The following is a 24,565-nucleotide window of genomic DNA, read 5'->3' as shown; positions in this document are numbered from 1 at the left end:
GGGTGGCACCAGTCGCTGCTGGAAGAGGCGGGACCGGGTCTTCCTGAGGCTGCCCCCGGCTCCGGCGTCCCTGCTGCTGTTGCTGCCGCCGCCACCGTCGACGTAAATCCCGGCCCCTTCAAGCCTAGTCTCGCCCGGCCCCGGGTTTCCCCTCAGACAAGTCTCATGGCGTACAGCCAGGGAGGCGGCAAGAAGAAAGTCTGTTACTACTATGACGGTGAGGGGGGCGGGGCACGGCGCCGGTTTTTGTTGTGTTTTGTGTGTCGGTTGGGGTGCGCGTGGGAGCAAGAGCAGCTGTTCGTCTCCGCGCGTCTTCCCCTCCAGGCCGCGCTTATTTCGCCGTTGGGAATGCTCGTTGGCTCCGTCCTCGCGCGCCCCGGCCCCCTCGGCAGCCCCTCGGCTGTCCTCGCGCGCCTTCTCGTTCCGGCGCACGCGCCGCCTCTCCAGCCCTCCCCCCTCCCCTCTCGCTTTTACCCATTGTGTCTGCAGGGGCTGCATTTGGGTTGGAAGGAAGGTGCTGAGCCCCATGTTTCTTAAAGCGCATCTACATCCCACCCCACCCCACCCCCTTTAATTTTTGTATCGGGCGTGCCTTTTCGCCTCCTTCGAAATCCGCGCGCATCTACTAACGAATGCTTTGCAAAAGGGGGTGAGGGGTGCGCGCCCGGCTCGGCCTAGCAACAAACCTCATGGGAAGGGTCCCCATTTTGAGAGGGGGGGGGTCCGAGGCTGGCCTCGCGATCCTTTTCCTACTAAGCGTCCTTCGAGTGGGACTTGCGCGCGCGAGTAACTGCCTTGCGCTGAGAATCTGAAGGCCTCAACGTTGAATCCCTGAAAGGTGCGAGACTGGCACGCTCTGGCCAAAGCTGAGAGCTCTTCACTCAGCCCCACTGGAAGGATCTGGATGAAGGGCCTGCCTATCGCATCCTCATAGCTCCATAGAGCATCTTTCTTGCGCACCTCACCCTGGTGAATACAGGTTGTCCCCACCATCCATTGGAACCCCATCACTAATTCAGGAAATGGTTATTTTCATTGTAGTTAGGGGTTTATATCCTGGATATAGGCGTATTGTTTTGAGCACTGTTATACATGGTAGCCAAAGGAATGGTAAAGATTTAAAATGGTGGAGTGGAGATAACGTAGAAAAGTGAAGATTCTACTCTATGTGAAATTTAGTAGAAATGAATTACTACAGCCATCAAGAAGCACAATGCGGGTGCGGGACAGCCCATGGGTATAAGGCAAACGTTTGCAGTGGTACCTCGGTTTTTGAACATAATCCATTCTGGAAGACCGTTCAAGAAACATTCAAAAACTGAGACGCAAAGGGCGGTCTGCAAATTTAATAGAGAAAATAGGGAAAAAAACTCAGCGGAAGCCGTTCAACTTATGAGGCGTGTTCGAAAACAGGCATTTACTTCCAGGTTTCACGCGTTCGAAAACCGAAATGTTTAACTTCTGAGATGTTCGAAAATGGGTGTTCCACTGTATTAAACTTCAAATGCAACATGTAAATGTTTTGAACAGAGTGCATCTTCCTGGGCACTTAAGGTAAAGCAACCACTAATTTAAAGCAAGACTTTATTTCTCAACCACTTATTTAGCAAAAAATAGGTTGCATATTTCAGCTGTTAAGTTTTATTCTCAGTTTATTTGCTCTTAGCCTTACAAACTGCAGATGTAGGGACATTACAGGGGAACTTTATTTTGCTTCACCAGGCTATCCACAAATAGACAGCAGAACATGCATCTATTGAAAATAATACAAGAAATTGAAGCATCCAGCCTATTGTGTGTGTGTGTGTGTGTGAGAGAGAGAGAGAGAGAGAGAAACCAAGAGGTTGTTGTATTTATGCCATTCTCCAAAAAACTAATGTCCCTTGTAATTTTTTCCTAAAGTACATATATTGATTCTCAAAACTTGAATATGTTGGATTGTTTAAAGCAACAAATCTCTTGTCTGGCATGTGTGAAATCTTGACTTTTTTGCATTGGAACTAAGGATTGTTCTAGGTTACTTAACTTGTATGGTGATAAAGGACTTGAAAGTTGTGAATGTTACCTATTTCTGGTAGAATGTTTGCCTATGGGTGCTGTTTAAAGAAGTAGTGATAGTGGCACTCTGATTTTTCTGCTCACTCATCATTTAGGGGCATTTTCACATCAATTTAACACAAAATTAACTTTAAAATGGCATCTTGCACTGGAGACTCCAGGAATGTTTTTTCCAATACATCCTTTATTTGTTGGCACTGTGGCTCTAGTAAGGTAGACAGTATACACTTGCAGGGATACACAGTTTTCCTCAGTTCAGAAATGTTAGGGACCTCCTAGAGAAATTGATCCCACTGGATCCGGTGGTGGTGGAAATGTCATCTGAATTAAATGGGTTTAGAGTAGGAGGTTGAATTAATCTGCAGTTTGTTAATGACTGCAAAAATCTGGATAGCTCAACATTGAGGAATAGGGAAATGTCATTCATTATACTTTGGGGGCAATTATTGGTCACACATCAGCAGGCAAGTTTAAAACTGACTGCAGTTATTTTAAGATGAAATCAAGTACACAGAAAAGATTACAGCCTCACAAATAGATTCTTTATTGTGCAGAAATACGTTTGCTGGGATTAATTAAATTATTATGGTTCATTATTATTTCCATAAAATTTTATAAAAGGTTTTTTATAATACAATACAGTGGTACCTCAGGTTACAGACGCTTCAGGTTACAGACTCCGCTAACCCAGAAATAGCACCTCAGGTTAAGAACTTTGCTTCAGGATGAGAACAGTAATTGTGCTCCAGTGGCAGCGGGAGGCCCCATTAGCTAAAGTGGTGCTTCAGGTTAAGAATAGTTTCAGTTTAAGAATGGACCTCCGGAATGCATAAAGTTCTTAACCCAAGGTACCACTGTACAATAAAAACAGACTAATCTAAATAAAAACAAAAAAAGAAAGAGAAAACCATCATTATCACCATGCAAAGTCGTCTCTCCAGGGTAGATCGTAACCGTTGTCTCACACAAAAAGGGGTGGACCCACCTGGGAGTTTCCCTTTCTTCTCTCCCCCCCCCCCGCCCCCTCCCGGGAGATCTTCCATTTTCTGCCTTTAACACAGGGTCTTTCACCAACCACCCATCACCTTCATGTGCATAAGCAAGAGCAAAGCAAAAAAATGTAGAAAAGAGAAACCAAAATATAAGAATATAATAATAAAAAAGAAGAAATAAAAAGGACTTCCTATAGTTATGCATATAAATATTATTCAAAATATGCAAAATATTTATTCCAAGATGATATCCAGCTGTTCCTCCTTCTGCTATGTGATATTTTCCCAGTCTTCAAATCTAGGCATCTCAAGTTCATTCATTTTTCCTTCCACACATGTCTAAAAGAGCTTCTCCAGTTATTAATATCAATAAATGTCAACAGTAGTCTTCCTCCAGTCCAGCAAAACAACTTTGCCTCCAGTGTTGAAAAACAATAAGTCCTTCGTCTTCATTTACACAGGAGTCTATTTGCTGTTGTCATACATCAAAACAGCAATCCATAGTTATTTCAACATTGTATATTCATCAATTCACACCCAGTTCCATATACAGTGGTACCTCTGGTTACGTACTTAATTCATTCCGGAGGTCCGTTCTTAACCTGAAACTGTTCTTAACCTGAAGACCACTTTAGCTAATGGGGCCTGCCACGCCGCCGCCACACGATTTCTGTTCTCATCCTGAAGCAGAGTTCTTAACCCGAGGTACTATTTCTGGGTTAGCGGAGTCTGTAACCTGAAGCAAGGTACCACTGTATTCCAATCTCATTTCCTGTCGGCTGTGATTTTCCATCCTGATTTAGAACAAAGAGATTCTTTTCACAATCACTTCTTCCATTCTTTTTCCAGAGGCTTGATAGTTTTCCTCTCTTAATTCACTCAAAATTGTATACAGAATCCTTTTTCAGCTCTATCTCTGCCAGCCCAGAATATTTCTTAATCTCTCCATCCATGGTTTCATTCCTCTCTTCCAACTTCATAATTCCAACGTTGGACTGTTTCACTCCTCCAGGCACCTATTTGGAGGTCCTCTCCATTTCACCATCTACTGCTTCAGTTTTACCATTCCACTCTCCTGTTCTGGTAGTCCTCCATCAATATTATTTTCCAAAGGTTCTGTGCTGCCTTAAGCCTTATTTTTCTCTGGTCCATTTTCATTCACCAATTTATGCATCCCAGCTCTGAGCTCTTTCAGTTGCACATACAGCAGTTGCTGTACGATGCCAACAGTAAATGGGGTATCTAACTATTTTTGCCATACTGAGTGTTCTTGGTCTTATTAATAATTCTCATTCCTCAAAATTTTACAGTCTTTACGCCTGAGTCCCCTGGCTTCTTATCAGAATGCATTCACTTCATTCCTCTCTCATGGCAGCATATGTTAGCTTCACGTTTGCAGCCAGCACTCTCACTAGAGGGATGGAAGATTAAAAATAAAAAAGGTAAAAACTTCAAACAGCCATTTAAAATCTTTCTTGGGCACAGACAATTAAAACATGCTTTCTCTCTTGCTTTCAGCCTTTTAATTTAATTATTGTGTCTTCATAAGCTCATTTTAAAGTTCTTATTAAGTTCGTTTTAAAATGAACACTGCAGGGTGAGTTTAAAAAGCTACATATTGTAGCATCCTGGGGTACAATTTGCCAGCAGATGTTTTCAGGAAACCCAGAAGTAGTGAATGAGGGCAGTAGTTTTTCCCTTTCAGCCCCCAAGCTCCAGTTGCTGGGTTTCAGTAGCTTGCTACCTCTGCAGTTATTAAAATAATTTTAATGGTTAATAAATTTGTTTCATATTTTATGTTTATTATTTATTTTAATTTATCTTCCACTTTGTATCAACAGAAATTTCTAAACAGTTTGCAGGTTCCAAAAAACCACAAGCCATTATCAAAAATACAATAAAAATTTCACATTCAGAAACAAAGAATACTAATACTATTACGAATCATCATACTTTCACATTTCCCTGAGACAGGAGTATGAACATGCTCAGAATGTGGCCTTGGGAGAGCACATCCTAGTTTGAGATTCTGTCTTGCCATCAATATGCTAGCTATAATAATTAGAATAGGATTTCAGTCCTAAATGCATCTGCTTGGGAAATGATTCTTAAGCAAATATGCTTAGATCATATTAAATATATAACCACCAATTAAGTGATTCTTTTCACTGAGAGAATTGATAGAATTGGGGAATGATAGTTATGCTCAGTGGGAGCTGGGTGAAGAAAGGATATCCTCAGTACTTTGCACACTCTGAATAGACAGTTTTGGAGTAGATAGCTGTGCATTTCAAAGTTTGACTGTAGTGCAGTTAATCTGCTTTGCAGAGACAGAAGCTTTTCAGCCTAGTATAAATTTCTAAAATGCTGCCAAGAAAGACAGAATGGTGGTTGCAGCAGCCTTCTTTGTTGCTCACTCTTCTTTGTTTAGTTTTCAACAGAGGAGAAAATAGTCCTTAGTAGGGAGAGCTATTTGTGAACTGAGATTTGGTTTTTATAGGTGAAAGATAGCGTTAAAATCTTGTTGTATGTCCAGTACTTTGCAAGAATACATGGAGAATGCATGCTGATTTTCATACATTAAATAATGTATTTAATTGTTGTGTTTGTCACTAATCTTGTTAAAGGGAAGTCCAAATATTTGACTTCGGATATTAAATATAAGTGTAGGCATATAAGTCCAAATATAAGTGTAGGCATCATTTTTCCAGGTACAGTGGTACCTCGGGTTACATACGCTTCAGGTTACATACGCTTCAGGTTACAGACTCCGCTAACCCAGAAATAGTTCTTCAGGTTAAGAACTTTGCTTCAGGATGAGAACAGAAATCGTACTCCGGCAGCCCGGCAGCAGCAGGAGGCCCCATTAGCTAAAGTGGTCTTCAGGTTAAGAACAGTTTCAGGTTAAGTACGAACTTCCAGAACGAATTAAGTACTTAACCTGAGGTACCACTGTATAACATTACTTAGCTCAGTATATTTCCTCCTCTATTTTCTAAGTGATTATTCTGTTTTCTTTTAAGTGTGTGTGTTTACAGCTCCACTGATAGCAATGCCACAAGTTCCTCATCTGTGGTGTGCTTGGGACAGCACTATACAGGTGCACTTCAGTTGGCGACTCAAAAGCTCTCTTCAAATAAATTGGATGGGGGTGCTTAACTTCTCCCTTGTCTGCAAGAAGTAGAGTGCTGCAGAAAGGAGAGTTGCTTTTTTGCCACTTTCTTGGGCAAGAGAGTCCTTGTCTCCTGGTAGAAGAGTGCCCAGAATCCATTGCTCTATACTGCTCTAAATAGTAAGGATGTCGTGACTCATTGCTTTAAGGGGGGGAACCCCCAGACTTGTGGCAAGTCTTTTGTGGGTCTTCCTGTAGATGATAGTGGGCAAAGAGCAAACTCTTTTCTTCAGAGCCATTTATTTGAGTGCTAATCAAATGAGCCTTGCCAACTTGAAGAACAACCAACCACACTCCTGCAGAAGATCTCAGTGATCAAGCTGGCATGTAACAGGGCTGGGCGATAACTGGTTTTCAGTATTGTTATATATCACGGTATCTGAAAAAAGGAAGGAACTACGCAGAGGTGAACAGAACAATGTCCTGGCAACTGCTACTACTTAATGGTCTAAAACTGATAAATGATGATATTATCAATCACCTCATTGTCACTTTCAGCAGCAGGCAACCCAAAATGCATCCAAATGAGACTTTTGGTTTTGGGCTTGTATTCGGGACAATCCAAAATTTGGTGATGAATCATAGTGAATACAAATAATCTGGGACTGCCAGCAGGCCTACTAGGCAGCAGAGGCGGCAGCAGCAGAATCAACAGCAGCCTGTGAAGCCTTGCCACGGCAGTGGGCAGAAGCAGCGGCAGCCTGTGAGAACTTGTAGTGATGGCCTTGTGGCAGTGGTAAAAGCACTGACAGCCTGCAAGGCCTTGTCATGGCGGTGACTGTAATGGTGGCCTGCGAGGCCTTGTGGTGGCAGCAGGAGACTGTGGCTGTACTTTGGATTGTTCTGAATGCCACCATTTGGTAGCCAAGCCCCAAACCAAAAGTTCTGTTGGGATGCATTTTGGCTTGCCTGCTGATGAAACTGAGTGTGTGATGATAAATAATATGGTCATTTAAGTTTTAGACCCCTAAGTAGTAGCAGTTGCCAGGACAGTGCCTTGTTTGCCTCTGTATAGTTCCATCCTTATTTCAGACATTGTGGTAGATTGCAATGTTTAGCTGGTGATAACATTGCAATGTTTAGCTGGTGAGTTATTGCAGTGTTGAAAACCAGATATCGCCTAGCCCTTACACACATTGTGATTTGCAGTATATTGCCAGCTCAGATATTATGAAACAATTACCACAATGTGAACTTCAAAATAGTTTTGGACGATATATCAATATATCACCCAGCTCTAGCATGTAAGGGTTCAGGCAGTGTCTGAGGTATCCTGCACTAAGTTGTTTTGTACAAGCCCTTTGTACATTAATCACTTTGTACAAGGACCATGAACCAGACTCAGTAGTAGCTGGGTAACCAATGCAGCTGTTTTAACAATAATGTCACATAGTGCCAGAACTCACCATGAACAACTCCCCCATTCTCTTATAATGGCAATGGCGCCCACCTAAGAGATGCTGGAACTGAGTTCTATCTGAATAAAAGCTTTGATGTCACATATTCTCAGCCAGATGCCCCCTTAAAGCTCTCTGGCTGTTGCATTCAACAGCAACTGGAACTTTTGAACAAGACCCCAGGGCAGCCTCATATAGAATACATTACAGTATGTGGTACCTTGGTTTACAAACTTAATCCGTTCCGGAAGTCCGTTCTTAAACCAAGGCATGCTTTCCCATAGCAGTGGGGGACTCAATTTACAAATGGAACAGACTCAACAGGAAGCAGAACTATGTTTCTTTCCTACATCCTCTTGAGATGCAAAGGGAGGGCACAGTCTTACTGGAGGAATACTCACCAAAGCAGGAAGGCAGCCTGCCGTTACGACTAGTGTTTGCATTGTGAATCCCTGTTCTAGAGAGAGAACTTAGTTAAGTAAACCCAGAAAAAGTGATCATTACATTTTCAAGCATGACTCATTTGCTTTCTTTTAGGTGATATTGGGAACTATTATTATGGACAGGGGCACCCAATGAAGCCTCACAGGATTCGCATGACACACAACTTGTTGCTAAATTATGGCTTGTACAGAAAAATGGAAATTTATGTGAGTATACATTTACAGTTTTGTCACTTGAAAGTTGATGAGCAGGTGAAGAGGCTATAGTTTCCTAAGATTTTTAATTCACTTCAACACTTTCTTTGTTGTGGAAAATCCTCTGGCTGATTCTGAGATAACATTTTTCTTCCAAAGAAGAACACAAACTGAGCCTGGGTCAGATGGTTAGAATGTGGTGCTGATAATGCCAAGGTTGCAGGTTTAATCCCCATACAGGAGAGCTGTATATTCCTGCATTGCAGGGGGTTGGACTAAATGATCCTCAGGGTCCCTACAATTCTATGATTCTATGAAACCTATGAGTACCTGTGAAAATGCCACATAAGGAAACAAAATTCACAAGCATTCAGTGTTCAGATATCTACTGGATGGAAAACATGACATGGTTACAGTAAAATATATACAGTGGTGCCTCGCAAGACGAAATTAATTCGTTCCGCAAGTCTCTTCGTCTTGCGAGTTTTTCGTCTTGCGATGCACGGTTTCCCATAGGAATGCATTGAAAATCAATCAATGCGTTCCTAGGGAAACCGCCTTCAGACCAGGTCCGGGGACAGTCTGTCCCCGGACCTCTTCTGAAGGCTGGGGGGGGGGGGACAAGGGCTTTTCTTCCCACCCCCAGCATTTTAAAAAACCCCAGGACAGCGGAGGACTTCTCCGCTGTCCGGGCGATCTTAAAATGCTGGCGGGCGGCATTTTAAAATCGCCCCGGACAGCGGAGGACTTCTCCGCTGTCCGGGGCGATTTAAAAGCCCCTGGGAAGGCAGGCAGGGGGGACAAAGACTTTCGCCCCCCGCCCGCCTTCAGAAGGTGTTCCCGCCCCCCGCCCCGCTTCGGAACAGCGTTACGAAGTGGGGCGGCTGGGGCAGGTGTTCCGGCCCCCCCGCCCCGCTTCGGAACAGCGTTCCGAAGTGGGGCGGCTGGGGCAGGTGTTCCCGCCCCCCCCGCCCCGCTTCGGAACACGTTCCGAAGTGGGGCGGCTGGGGCAGGTGTTCCCGGCCCCCCGCCCCGCTTCGGAACAGCGTTCCGAAGTGGGGCGGCTGGGGCAGGTGTTCCCGCCCCCCGCCCCGCTTCGGAACAGCGTTCCGAAGTGGGGCGGCTGGGGCAGGTGTTCCCGCCCCCCCCGCCCCGCTTCGGAACAGCGTTCCGAAGTGGGGCGGCTGGGGCAGGTGTTCCCGCCCCCCGCCCCGCTTCGAAACAGCGTTTTAAAATGCTGGGGGTCGGGAGCGAAGCGTTCGCTGCCGACCCCCAGCATTTAAAAATCTCCCCGGGACAGCAGAGAAGTCTCTGCTGTCCCGGGGAGATTTTTAAATGCTGGGGGTCGGCAGTGAACGCTTCGCTCCCGACCCCCAGCATTTTAAAATCTCCCCGGGACAGCAGAGACTTCTCTGCTGTCCCGGGGAGATTTTAAAATGCTGGGGGTCGGCAGCGAACGCTTCGCTCCCGACCCCCAGCATTTTAAAATCTCCCCGGGACAGCAGAGACTTCTCTGCTGTCCCGGGGAGATTTTAAAATGCTGGGGGTCGGCAGCGAACGCTTCGCTCCCGACCCCCAGCATTTTAAAATCTCCCCGGGACAGGGGGAGATTTTAAAATGCTGGGGGTCGGCAGCGAACCCCCAGCATTTTAAAATCTCCCCGGGACAGCAGAGACTTCTCTGCTGTCCCGGGGAGATTTTAAAATGCTGGGGGTCGGCAGCGAACGCTTCGCTCCCGCCCGCCAGCATTTTAAGATCGCCCGGGGCAGGCGGGGGGAAGGCAGGCGGGGGGGAGCAAAGACTTTTGCCCCCCGCCGGCCTTCAGAAGAGGTCCTCTTCTGAAGGCCGGCTGTGGGCGAAAGTCTTTGCTCCCGACCGCCAGCATTTCCCTATGGGCTTTCGTCTTGCGATGCAAGCCCATAGGGAAATTCGTCTTGCGAAGCGCCTCCAAAACAGAAAACCCTTTCGTCTTGCGGGTTTTCCGTCTTGCGAGGCATTCGTCTTGCGGGGCACCACTGTACAACAAAATGTTTTCTGTTTATAATGTGTTGTTGAGCATATTTTAAAATATTTCAGCAAGTTTCAACTTAACACATGCCTGATCAAATCTGTTTGAAGTACTTGAAATACTACTGCTTTTTATTCTGTCTCAGATCAAATTCAATCTGTTTCTTTTCCAGCGGCCTCACAAAGCTACAGCAGAAGAAATGACGAAATACCACAGTGATGAGTACATAAAATTTCTTCGCTCAATTAGACCCGACAATATGTCTGAATATAGTAAACAAATGCAAAGATGTAAGTCTAATGCTAAAAATAACTGGTTTCCCTCAGTTTCCCACCTGGTTTTGCGAACTTGATCTGTTAAGATGGAGAGTATTATGTTATCTATTTTACTGTAATGTGTAGAATCCTGTCTATATGATGTTTAATCATTTTGAATTGTTAGTTGTTGGCTATAGTGGTTATAACATTCAGGCTTGTTCAGATGTAATGCTGCCCAGTTACCAAACCATAGTTTGATAACTGAGTCATATTGCACATGATTCTTTCTCTAGGAGTTGCACATGTCTCCCTTTTCTTCTTAGGGGATAGTTACTGCTAACCATAGTTAGCTTTTACACCAGAGGTGGAAATCAGCTTCTAATTTCATTCTCTAGTTTCAAAGCTATATATTTGAATTGGACCATAGTAACAGGTTTGCCACATGTATTAAATTAAACTAGTGTAATTTTCCATCCCAAAATTTAGAACATTAGATAGCATGACGAAAAACTGTAATATTTATCTTTTCAATTAACTTGTACTTTCTTTGATTTCTGAACATTGATTTCCATTATGAATTCTGAATGACAGCATAACTTGCAAGAGAATTGTATTTTACTAGTTGGATAACTATTTGCTCAGTTTAAGCCACCTATAGTACCTTAATTGGTAACTGGTAATTGTCTTTTTGCTGAAACTTCATAAGCCATAATTTGACATATAGTGATGCTGTAAATTTAGGCATACACTCAGCTACAAACTGCTCTGAATCCATAAAAGCATATTTAAATATACTTAACTGACAAAAAAAGGTGTCTACCAAGTTTCACATCTGTGGTAATGGTTAGGTTAAGTTTTGAAAAATGCCTCTGTTCTAAGGTTTTGGTTTTCATTTTAAAGATAGTGTTGGGCATTTAACGGATCAAAAATTATTTGATCCATATCACTGGTCAAGTAATAGACATTTAGCATTATTATTTTTTTAGAACAATACACATAGATTCAACATCAGCAGGTTGAATGATTAAAAAACAGTGAAATCAGTTTTGTGAAAGGTATTGTAACCTATGGTGTGGCCACATATGAGATAATGCTACCAATGCAGAGGTGTTCTTTTTTCAGGGAACATTTGACAATGTTTAGTCAATTGACCAACATTCTATACCTTTTTTTTTTTTAAAGAAAGATTATATACAAACTTAAGTAATAATACATTTAAGGATAAATAAAACTTGTCTTGTATAGTTAACGTGGGGGAAGACTGTCCTGTGTTTGATGGGCTGTTTGAGTTCTGTCAGCTGTCAACAGGAGGCTCTGTGGGTAAGTATATCCTAATGTTTTCCTGGAGTTGTTAATTTTTAAAAGGCTGTACCAGTTTTTTTTTTAACATTACCCATGTGACAACTTTTATAGCTCTTGCGGAAATCAATGAGGGAGAAAGAATTTAATAGAAATATAAAGTGAAATGTTTAATTAAAAGAAAATGTTGTTATCAGTAGCTACTAGGCATGATGGATATGTACTACCTCCAGTATCAGAGTCTGTGTGCCTCTGAATGCCAGTAGCTGGAGATCATGAGTTAGAGAAGTTTAATGCACTCATGTCCTGCTTCTCTGCTTCCTCTAGACATCTGGTTAGTCAATGTGAGAACAGAATGCTGGACTAGTTGGACCTTTTATCTTTCAGCATCTCCCATTACAAATTAATAGTTCATTCTGTTGCATGAGTTGGTATATCCAACTGTAGAAGTGCCTAACAATAAACAATTAAAATCCAGGCTTCACCACGATGTCTTACATTGAAGCTCTCTCTCTCTTTCTCTCTCTTTTTTTTTTTTTTTTTGGCAAGACATACTGTCTACCTTTTTCATTCCTTACCTGCATTTTTCTCCATAATGGTTCTTTAGCTGGAGCAGTAAAATTAAACAGACAACAAACAGACATGGCTGTTAATTGGGCTGGAGGACTTCATCATGCTAAGAAGTCAGAAGCATCAGGTTTCTGCTATGTCAATGATATTGTGCTTGCCATTCTGGAATTACTAAAGTAAGTTCATGTTGGTGTTATATGCACAACTTGTCTTCTAGAAATGTTAAAAATATAGGCTGTGTATTGGCTTAATCTGTATATATTGACCAGAGGACTAGTGATCATTGTTCCTTGGTCATTTTAAATTATATTTTGTTTCTATATGTGTTTGTGTATGCATGCACGCATGATATAAATTGCAACACCCTTTTTGTTCTAAATAGCTTACTGATCAATTCAGACTCTGGCTGGAGAGCAAGCATCAAGACCAAATAAAGCAGCAGAGTTATTGTTCCGTCTGAAGCCTTGCCCAGGGCAAAAAGTGAGGGGATTCAGGCTTCGGGGGTTTCTGGGGGGACATTGTTGCTGCATGAGCTGTAGGCTGGTGTAGCAAAGGCGCCCTAATTTGGTCCCTCTCTGGGAGCTAAACAAGTGTAATTTGCAGATGATTTTATGTTTATTAATGAGCTGTCAGTATGGCTATACACAGTGACCTTCCTGGTTCTTGATATTGTGTCATGATACACATAGTTTTAAGCATTATATTGGAAAAGGGAGAACAGATCTGTATACATGTAGTCATGCGGCTTTATATATCTGATTTAGCCTGGGGATAAATCTGGCACCAGATAAACTTTTTGAAAGGTAAGTAGTGAGTTTTATTGGTACTGCTCAAGTAAAGTCTCTCTCTCTCTCTCCCTCCAGATACCACCAAAGAGTATTGTACATTGATATTGATATCCATCATGGTGATGGCGTTGAAGAAGCATTTTACACAACTGATCGTGTAATGACAGTATCATTCCATAAATATGGTGAATATTTCCCTGGCACAGGCGATTTGAGAGTAAGTTCAGATATGAGGTTACCATTTGATTAAAGTAGCATCTTGCAAATGCTATATTTAAGCCTGGTTATCAAGTTAACAATTTTAATTTAATTAGTTTTTATCCTTCCTTCTGATGAAGGACACTTTGAATTGATCAGGGTGAAAAAGGCTAACTCTTAACTTGATGAGTCCGATTCTATATATGGTGTATTTTTTCATCTTAATTACAGTATTGTTTCCTACACTCATTGGGCTATTATGTAAACAATGTGTGTTGCCCCTGAGTGGCATAGTACTGCAACATTGGAATGAATGGCAGTTTTGGTAACTAGGGTTGCTTTTTTCTTGTCATTTTATATCTGACACCCATTTTGCTAATCTAAAAACTGTATCTTCAAGAGTAGATCTAAGTTTCTTCCTTCCTCTCCCATCCCTTTTTCCTTTTTGTGCTCTTTAGATTGTAAGCTTGCATCATTTTATTTTGATCTATAAACCATTCTGGGAGTGGGCAAAAATACTTTCAGGCATATCAATGATGAGTAAGATAGGTATACAAAACGTCAAAATAGCTGAAAAAAACTGCCCAGCTTGCTAATAGTTACTAAAATGCCATTTAAAAATCACCAGTAATCATAGTTGAAGCTTACGTTACTATAGTAGAGATGCTTGCATTTGCATGATCACACGAAGTTGTTCATTAAAAATTCCTATGCATAATATAATCCATGGTACCCATTTCTGTTGCTGCTAGCTGTGGTATTTGTTCCTTTTTTCAACAGAAATTAAATGTGCTAGCTTGGAGACAGCTTTTATATCTCAACCTGATTGGCCACAAGATGGTACTGTTGCTTCATGCTAAATGCAGGCCTCTAAAGAGCAGAAGCACTGACCTTAAACTAGGCTTCTCACCTGTCAAATACATGAAAGTTTAATTTCTTATTAAACCTAATCTTCTGATATCCTTAATAATCTGTCCAGAAAGCAAATTCAGTTAATTTTGACATTAATACCTCAGCTAAACAGGAATATATTTGTTTGATTCCCATATTTTCTGAGACTTTTTAAATTTTGCTTACTTGGAGCATGGTGGGTATGCTGTCTATCTTTCAATATATAATATTATAACTATAAAAATGTACTGTATAATACAGTATAGTAAACTTAAGTTGCTTACGTGCCTTTTGTGTATGTTACAATGTCTGCTAAGAGCATTGCGTGTTAATTCAGCTGTATCTAGATAAAACCATTGTATGAGATTCTCTTAATAGCATTTTGTTTGTTTATTTATTAAATTTGCATACTGCCCTTCATCCAAAGATCTCAGGGTGGTTCACAACATTAAAATACAATATAAAAACACAAAATACATAATAAAACAAGAACAAAAAGCAGCAACCACAAACAAATAATAAACACATTTAAAAGGGGTATATAAGATGTTCATCAGGCAAAGGCCTGGTTGAAGAGGAGCATTTTCACCTGTCACCTAAAGGTGTATAATGATAGTGCCAGCCAGGGAGAGCATTCCTCAAATGGGGAGCCACTGCAGTAAAGGCCTTCTTTGTGTTGCCAGCCTCATGGCAAGAAGGCACACAAAGAAGGTCCTCAGGTGATGATCTCAGGGTCCAGGTAGGTTCATATGAAAAAAGGCAGTCCTTTGCCTTTTGTGAAATAGTAAGGAAGGACACATGGTGATAAAAAGTGACTCCATAACAAGTTAGAGCTCCTCACTTTAAGATTTGACTCTCCTGGAAAGAGGTTGTTTCTATAAGAGACATTTTCATTGTATCGCTTTAAAAATCTGCTTCTGTTTAGATATATAAAGCTTGTACTGAAGGAACTGCTGCAGTACCTCAAAAAACAAAGAAGACTGTTGCCCTGTACTAGCACAATACTTGTAGCCAAACTGTATAAAACTTCATGCACTTGAAGTGGACCATTAAAGCTTCTGTCACAAAATAATCATTTATCCTTAAAGTACAATACTTGTGGTTCGCCCTCTAGAACAACATTGTAACTTCCTGTTAGTAAATATGAAGAATATATTCAAACTGGAAACAAAATGTCTTTTTAGCTACTGATGTACTAAACAGACGTCAAAGGTCTTGTATTCCGTTTGTAAATCATGAACGTTGAAGCAGGTGCAAAAAGGAATAAACTCCATGTGTTTCACTTAGTGAATTGTGGCACATTTCTCGTAGATATAATAACATGTGATTTTACGGATCTGACACAGCAGACCCATGACATTACTCCCCATCCCCAGGTAACTGGTTGTCTTTTAAACCCATATGTTTCTGTTTTATGCCATCCCCACTCTTGGTGATACCCTATTTAAATCCCTGCAATGATTCTAAAACCATACTTTGGTGAATTTCAATAAAGTCATAAAATCCAAATTATACTTTTGGGTCTGATTCTTCTGTATTTTCACATGTCATCCTTCTGTTCTTTTGGATATACTTCCTTGTGCACTGATTTCTTCTGCTGCACTGATCAAATGTTTTATCTGAAGATTTAATGCTTTATCTGAAGATTAAACTTGAAGTATTGTTTGCTTCCCTGGGCTGCTTTGGGAGAAAGGGTGAGAAAATTTAATAATAAATATCTGGCACACTTCTTATATATGCAGTTTTGGTATTCATTACATACTCAGAATTTTTCAAATGTCTAGGTAGCATCTAAACTACTTTCAAACACTCTTGGCCACAAATGGTCCAGTGGTAAACAAAATGTGTTTTGCCTTTTGATATGAGTTTGTGATTTTTGTTTTTGTCTTTTTCATGTTCTCTTATAGGACATAGGTGCTGGAAAAGGCAAATACTATGCTGTCAACTTTCCAATGAGAGATGGAATAGATGATGAGTCATACGGTCAGATATTTAAGCCAGTGAGTATATTCTAGATACATTTTTTTAGAGATGCTTCTGTGTGGCTGAATAATAGATTTACCATGATTTCTGCTTCTTTACAGATTATTTCCAAAGTCATGGAGATGTACCAACCTAGTGCTGTGGTGTTGCAGTGTGGGGCAGATTCACTGTCTGGTGACAGGCTGGGATGTTTTAATCTTACCGTCAAAGGTCAGAGAGCAAAACATTACTGTAGAGTCACAGTTACATATGTTTTGAAAACAAGTACTGAATGCAGATTTAGTGGAAATGTTTTTTTTTTAGTATCAGTTTTCTTGCAGCCATCTTTCTGGGCAGCCATCTCTAATGCTGGGATCCCCCCCCCCCCCCACACACACAAACACACTGGTGACTGTCAAGTATGCACCCTTTTGACCATAGTACATCTAAAGGAAGATGTGAAAAAGATGTTCCATGTCAATGTCTTTATTTGCAGTGTTTCAGTTTTGTGTGATTTTAGGAAATAAGTTCAGGTCTTAGTAGGCAGACATCACATGTAGAAATTCAGTGATGTTTATGTGAATAAGCTATTAAATATGGCATAATGTGTGAGATGCAATATGGCCAATATTTTACTATAATTAGATCAGTAATGTATTAAATGCATTCAATTTATGAATAGATTGCAAGAATTATTAAACTGAGTGTGCATCTGTTTGCCTTTATGACTCTTGCAAAAAAAAATAATTCTTGTGTAACTCAATGCCATAAATGCAAAACAGAAGACCGGATTCCAGAATTGATAGGATACCTTATCCTATTCTGTTTTTTTAGTTCTTGCATCTTTCAATTGTGTTTAAGTTTGTTTGTCTAGAGCTGATGTTTCTGTATACAGATCTTAATTGTGTAATCTTGAAATGAATATAACTGTATGTCTTTATGGTTTGTTTGTTTTTCAAGGACATGCTAAATGTGTAGAAGTTGTGAAGACTTTCAACTTGCCTCTTCTGATGCTTGGAGGAGGTGGATATACCATACGGAATGTTGCTCGATGTTGGACCTATGAGACTGCTGTTGCCTTAGATTGTGAAATCCCTAATGGTAAATATTTGGAGCCAGGGCTTCCCAAGCTGTGGTCCATGAGCTTCATTCAAGTGGTCTAGAGCATGTCTGCAAAAATGCATGAAAAGTCATACATTACGTAGTGCAGTGTATTACAATTGCTACAACAGGCAGAAAAATCATTAAGTGATCCACAAAGTCCCTCATGAAGTGGTTCATTGGGAGAATGGGATTAGGAGCCACTGTTCTAAGGAGTATCACAGGTGACACCAGGGTTTAAGTTCTCTCCATATGAAGAATAACATGTGACTTAAACTTTAGCTTGCCTTAGTCATCAGATCCCCCATTTCAGTGGCCAGGGAGATTGCCAACTGTCTGTATTCTGTAACTGCAAATAATATGTATTGCAGTACAGTGTATCTTGCCATAGAGCCTATGCCAACCTGCTACAGAGGATTGGAGACTGACAGAGAAGACTTACAGCATAACCATTCTTTGATCTACAGGGGATTTTGCTAATGGTTGAATCATTAAGAAGCGGGATATCTGTCTTGACTCATGTGGTTTCTGGCTCATTAACCAGACTCTTGGTAGCTTCAAATGGCTTACCTAGATGGGTGAACACAGATGTTTTAGAAAGCATTAATGAGATGCATAGAAATCTGCATGGACCTTTTATAGATTGTATAAATGAGTAAGTGTATTTGGTGTGTTTATTTAAACACAGTGTGTTATTTTCAACGTAGTATATTTTATTTTAAACTATTGTTTAAATAAGCTGTGGTTTAAAATGCACAAGAGCTTTGCTCCTCCCAGCTCCTGATTGTGCTGTGCAAGGGAAGAAGCAAGTCAGAGTCTGGATTGTAGTGACATGTGAACCCTGGGCTCAAGTTGGTTTCTCTCCAAACAAACCACAACCAGAAAGTGAAGATTGATTTATGGCTTACTCATTGTTGTCTACTTTGAGGAAGCAAAGCCTGGTTTCATGACAACCTAAAGTTGAGCTTGTTTCCTCTATTTCATTCAAACCATACAATCATTTAAACTTTACATTCATAAACACCAGATTTTCTACATCTTCAACATAATTCGTGGTGTGTGAAATATGCCAGTAAGTTGTTGTTGTTGTTGTTGTTACTAATTACCCACCTTATCACCTTAAGATCCCACATGGGTTCCAAAAACCAGCACACATTATTTAAAACAGTTTGAAGCAACTTACAATCACAGAAACAAATGAGGCTTCATTTTTATACCACGGTGGAGCATCTAGATTTCTGCTATAGAAGATAACTGTAGCACATTTAATCTTGAAAAAATATTCTTTCTTCCTTAGAATGCAGATACTTCCTCATGTATTTATTCTGGATCAGAAAATAATTTTGAATGTCTATTAAATATTTGAGAGCTGTCATATGCTGCATTGCATTCCTTTGAATTTGTTCTTTTTTCAGCATTTAGTAGAAAAAAACAAAAGCTATGCTTTCAAACATAAAAAAATGCATACTATCATATCTGACCACTATAATCTGAAGAGCAATAAGGCTGTTTTAATAAGCTATTATTAATTCATTTTGTTTTAACAGAATTGCCGTACAATGACTACTTTGAGTATTTTGGACCAGATTTCAAGCTGCATATTAGCCCTTCAAATATGACAAACCAGAACACCCCAGAATATATGGAGAAGATTAAGTGAGTATTAATGCCATAAAGACACATAAATACTATAACGATCTAAATCTTTGCAATGGGTAAGGATCCATTTTCTTTTTTATGCTCCATATGAAGCAGGGAAAGGGAGGGGTTAAAAGGTCCTGGGCTCTTGAGATAGCAGAATTACTGCTTTAAAAGCCAGCAGGTGAAACTAGAAAGTCAAAGACTGTATTCAGTTAGTGTCCTCTGTTGAAGAAAGGCTCTCTGATCAGTGAATGCTTCTGTCAATGGAAGGGGGAGAAGCACTTTTTCACCAGTTCTCCCTCCTCCCTGTGGCTTCCTGTGCCACCTCCCATGTCGTTCTAAAAGCTAGAGCAACCTTCTGGAATGGATTTCTGGGGCAGGGAAAAAGCAGAAAAAGCATCAAACCTCATTCTTCTGATGGAAGCCTTTGCTTGATCAAATTATCTTCTGTTGCTGGAGGGACATGGTTGGATAAACTCAAACCTGTCTTTTAATGTTTCAGGGTTGTATCCAACTAAGTCGTACTCAGAGTAGACCCATTAATATTAATAGACTTAAGTTTGATTTCATTAGATCTACTCTGAGCATGGCTTAGATGGCTACAGCTTTCAGTGCTTAATGGTTGGAAAAGAAAAACCTTTTTATCTTTCAAAATTTGGTGCACATTGTTAAAATCATTTTTTATTTTTGCAAAAGAGCTATTAAGTCTCAGTAAGCTCTTTTGTCAGCAGAAATGCACAAAACATGATCAAAGTATCACTATATGTTGCTTAATTTCATTATGTTGAATGCCAGTCATATGTTCTGAGAGTTTGTATTTTTTAAATGTGTTCACCTCTAACCATAGATGTTCTGTCTGACACATGTATTTCCTTTGGATACCATGGCTTGCCTTTTTCAAGAAAATTGCCCCTAGTCCTCTTGCTATGTAACTTGCTTTTCACCTTATTTTCCTACCATTACTAGGCAGCTGGGTATTTTTGTGAGGACGAGAACTAAGAAACTCCCAAGCTATTAAGAAGAAAGTTGTCTCATAACAACTTTTCCCTGGATTACTTGCCTTGCAGACAGCGTTTGTTTGAGAACTTGCGCATGTTGCCCCATGCCCCAGGTGTACAGATGCAGGCTATTCCTGAAGATGCTGTTCATGAAGACAGTGGTGATGAAGATGGTGAAGATCCAGACAAACGTATTTCTAGTAAGAATGGGCTAACATTAATACTGGGTGGATTGTTGAAGAAGTAGTACTAAAGAAGGTGGAACAGAAGTGCCCCAATAAGTCAGATGGACATCTAAAGTGACCATCCAGAAACAAATTTGCTTTAGTGCTTTGTGAAGAAGTCAGGAGTTACATATCAGAACATGAAGGCAGAAAGCCTGGGAAATAAACACAACTGGCAACCAAGGGGAAGCTGCTTAATTTTTAAAGCCAATCTTGAAATTATATGAACTTATACAATTTGCTGTGCCATTTTTGGCATAGTTCTTAGATTTTACACCAAGCTTTTTAAATTAGTTCCTAGCAGAGGTTTCTGCTAGCATAAGACAGAGAATATGATTTTTGCCTATTTCCCCTATAGTCCCCAGTCCTACTAAAAATGATTCTGGAGCATTGGGGGCTCTTTAGAGCAGATTTTGGAAGTGGGCACTGGTGGCTGCAGGGTGGAGGGGGAATTGGCAAAAACTGCCTCCCCTTCTCCTTCATCAAATGTTTGCCTTGTGCCTGTTTAAAGGCAAAAATTAGATACACAGGCCTTACATATTGGACCAGTTCAATAAAATCACGAGGCATGTGTCAGGGAAGAGTTAGAAGTTTCCAGTTTCTCAGAGGGAGAAAGCATTCCCCAAGGGGGGAGGGAGAGCAGTGAATCTAATAGAAGGGAGCAAGAGGAACAACAGGGAGGGACCGGCTGTTCACAGGAAAGGCAAGGGTTAAGTTCTAGCTCAGATTCGGAGGAGGGGAAATACAGGCCAGCTCTAGCCAGGAGGTTAGAAAAAAGAGCGGGAAAGGGAAGGGAAGGGCGCCTTCGCCATTTTGAGGGTGGGTGGTCACGGAGAAGCAGAGCTCAGAAGGTATCTGAAATAAGTGACTCTGAGGAAGAATAGTTAAGAACCGTTTATAAGAATGTTTTGTTAATATGCAATAAGAAGTTTTATAAAAGAACAAGAAGCGTTTGTGTGGTGATCTGAAGAGGACAACGACCAGTCCTGACAGCATGTCTGAGCATTTGAATTGGCCTAGACATTCTGGTTTTTACTTAGTTTCCAGGAAGGGAATAACTGAGTCAGGTAGACGCTGCAGGTGCTATTTTGCAATAGTAACATCTACTTTGGACTTTATAACCTGTTTGCCTGTGAATGAGGACTGATGCTGCTTATATGTTGAAATTTCATGTCGGTAATACATGCTATTTCTACTGCATCTTTTGGCTAATAAGCGGCAAATTTTGCCTCAGGCCTAAATAAGAGCTAGAGTACACATTGCACTTATCACCAATACGCTGTTGAAATTGCAACCCCATTATGAGTTCATTCCCCACCCACTCACTGTATTGAGGAATGTCTTTCTAAACACAACATTGCTGTCATGTGGAAAGTTTTCATTATGGTTATGATCAATGCAGCAGGACTTCCTTTGCTGATACAAATTGCAGGGAAGAGTTGTTGTCACGAAATAACTTTTATTTATTTTATGCCTTCCCATGGTGAGAGAAATGGAACACACAAGAAGGTGATCTTGGAGGAATGTGTTTTCTAATCCTCTTCCCTTACTTCTAGTTCGTGCATCCGATAAGCGAATAGCCTGTGATGAAGAATTTTCTGATTCTGAAGATGAAGGGGAAGGTGGACGCAGAAATGTTGCAGATCATAAGAAAGGAGCAAAGAAAGCCCGACTAGAAGAAGACAAAAAAGAAACAGAAGATAAAAAAACAGGTAAAAGCCTAAATCAGTATTTTTCTTTCTTTTACTTTCCTTGTTGGCTTTCCTAAGCATATCATACTCTCCTGAAAGTAATGGGATTTGCTTCCAACTAAATATTGTTGAGATTAGGTCAGACCTACTTAATTTATGATGGTAAACTACCCATATTTGTTATACAGTGGTACCTTGGTTTTCGAACTTGTTCCGGGAGTCTGATTAGACGTTCAGCTACTAAAAAACGTTTGCAAACCAGAACACTTACTTCCAGGTTTGTAGCATTTGGAAGCTGATTTGTTTAACAACTAAGCCATTTGAAACCAAGATATCACTGTATTCATCATTCTGCAAAAACAGTTGAGGCATAAAGCAGCTCACATGCCATGGTCCATAACTGTTGGTTTTCCTTTAGTTTGAATCTAAGTTGTGCATTTCTGGATTAGGCTGTTGGTTGGAATGTTTATCTTTCTGAGAATATCTCTACTTTAACCCTTTTTAAATATTCATTCTTTGATTAAAACCTTTCACCTTCCAGGTGTTGCTAAACTACAACTCCCATCAGCCTCAGCCAGCATGGCCAGTAGTTGTAGTTCAGCAGCATGTGGTGGGGCAAAAGATTCCACACACCTGTTTTGAAAGAAGAAATCAGCACTGGCAAAGGTGCAGCTTCATTCAAATTCTTCTATCAGTGTTCATTTTCATTGTAATTTGTTAACAGCTAAGTCAACAGTTGTCATTTGAAATTTATTTATATAAACCTGCCGCTTTTAATTATTTTTAGACATTAAAGAGGAAGATAAATCCAAGGATAGCAGTGGTGAGAAAGCAGATACCAAAGGGTAAGTAAATTGCGGCCATCCTATAATATGCCTGTTTCAGAACAGCCATTAACTTCGAAATGTTACTTATGCATCTGTTATCCATTATGGATGACAATAAATTAGTGCCAATAGCTATTAAAGAATTTATAATGTGAGCAATGCAACCCTTACTGTTTTTAAATGAGCAGAGAATGGCATTAAATTGTGACCCATGTTAACAGTTGACTTTTTCCCTCCTCTGAACAGCACAAAGTCAGAACAGCTCAACAATCCTTGAATGTAGAGACTCACATCAATTAAAGGACACAATACAAAAGTGGGGGGAAAAGTTAAAAGGAACTTTTCATCTGAGAAGAGACTCTTGATTTTCATTTTGTACTATTTGGCATGGAGCGTATTTATTTTCAAACAACTGTGTTTTTGTTTTTGGCAAGTTGTATTGTGAGTTTTCTAATTATGATGCAAAATTTTGTTCCTTCCGCCAGGCTTTAAGTAATAGTATTCAAAATGGATGTGCTATTATGTTAGACGTCTAAATGATCTATTAAAATTTGCCTTTTCCTGAACTGATTTTACCCCTTTTTGTAATTATATCTTTATTAAAAAAAATGTACTCAGCCGTTTTGTCCATCATTGCCTAGAAAACACATAAATGTCATTTATGACATGTCATTTAAGACTATTATGAAGAAATATTGTGAAGGTTGAAATTGCACTGAACTACATTGGATAGTTTACAAAGAATGCTTTTTGTATAACTTTATTGGGGCAAACAATGGACGTTGTGTTGAGAGGTTACTTTGCATGGATAACTACTAGGAGATTACTTGTGAAAATCATGTTTGGAATTATAGCACACTAATTAAACTACAGAGTTATGTTCAAGTATTCAGTAAAAAAAGGTATAGCAACCTAAGAGAATCTTAAGGGAAGAGCAGCATAGTTATCACTAACAATTTTTGATATTTTGAAAGAAAGTGCTCTATTCAGTACTATCAGTGATGCAGAATATCAAAGAATGACCCACCAACTAGAAAAGCATGCCACTATCAATATACCACTCCCTCTATCAATATATAATAGTCAAGTGCTTGAGAATCCTGTTCTTGCAGTTCAAAACTGACAGTAAAGTGTTGACCCTGGCTGGCAGGTTGTGTTTGGCTATGTAGCTCAGGTTGTACAGGCTTTTAGTGAATGAAGAACTACAGGGTTGTTTGTCAAACCATCTTCCCATCAGGTCTCTTGCAATTCTTCCTCTTTTCTGCACCCCTGCTCCACTATCCAAATGCATCATAGGTGGTAACAGTTGAGAACTCACCAGAGAAGTAAACATTAATACAGTGATACCTCCGGTTACGAACGGGATCCATTTTGGAGGCCCGGCCATATCTTGAAAATTTTGTAACCGTAGGACCACTTCAGCGCACACGCACAGCGCTGCAGAGTGCTTCTGTGCACGGGTGAGCAGCAAACCCACTTCCAGGTATGCCGTGTTCGCAACCCAAAGATTGTTACCCGAAGGTAATGTAAACCGAGGGTCTACTGTATGTCGGAAGCAAGCTTGGCACAAAAATATTACACCCTGTAAGGCTGCTTGTGTCATTTTAAACAATCTTCCTATAAAATTTGGATTATATTACTAGCATTTGTAAGTTGTATGTAGTTTTTGGCCTTTCTTACTTCCCAGGTTGCTACAAACCGATTTAAGAATAAAAATAGTGTTTAAAGGGTGTAGTGTTGATAGGACATGTTTTATAATCGGATTCTATGGTTTTCATATATGGGACAGGTTTCTATTTTGGAGGGTTCAAGATAAAGTTTGAGTCTGACTTTAGTACAACCTGCCCATGAAG

The 24,565-nt window shown here is 40.4% G+C and overlaps 1 protein-coding gene across 1 annotated transcript; it reads left to right on the top strand.

Moving 5' to 3' along the window:
- The first annotated feature begins 24 nt into the window (after positions 1-24).
- HDAC2 (histone deacetylase 2) lies at positions 25-23,329 on the top strand. The gene is made up of 14 exons (XM_081000407.1): positions 25-217; positions 8,157-8,269; positions 10,438-10,555; positions 11,768-11,842; positions 12,429-12,567; positions 13,255-13,396; positions 16,176-16,268; positions 16,353-16,461; positions 17,191-17,331; positions 18,879-18,987; positions 20,040-20,170; positions 21,751-21,906; positions 22,673-22,730; positions 22,959-23,329. The coding sequence occupies exons 1-14, from the start codon at positions 166-168 to the stop codon at positions 22,987-22,989; spliced, it is 1,467 nt and encodes a 488-aa protein (XP_080856533.1). The 5' UTR covers positions 25-165; the 3' UTR covers positions 22,990-23,329.
- Positions 23,330-24,565: the final 1,236 nt, after the last annotated feature.

The sequence above is a fragment of the Podarcis pityusensis genome, assembly GCF_964106645.2.
Source record: "Podarcis pityusensis genome assembly, chromosome: 3".
In the NCBI taxonomy this organism is placed as follows: Eukaryota; Metazoa; Chordata; class Lepidosauria; order Squamata; family Lacertidae; genus Podarcis; species Podarcis pityusensis.
Note: the sequence above shows the minus strand (reverse complement) of the source record. Positions and strands in the feature narration are given on the sequence as shown.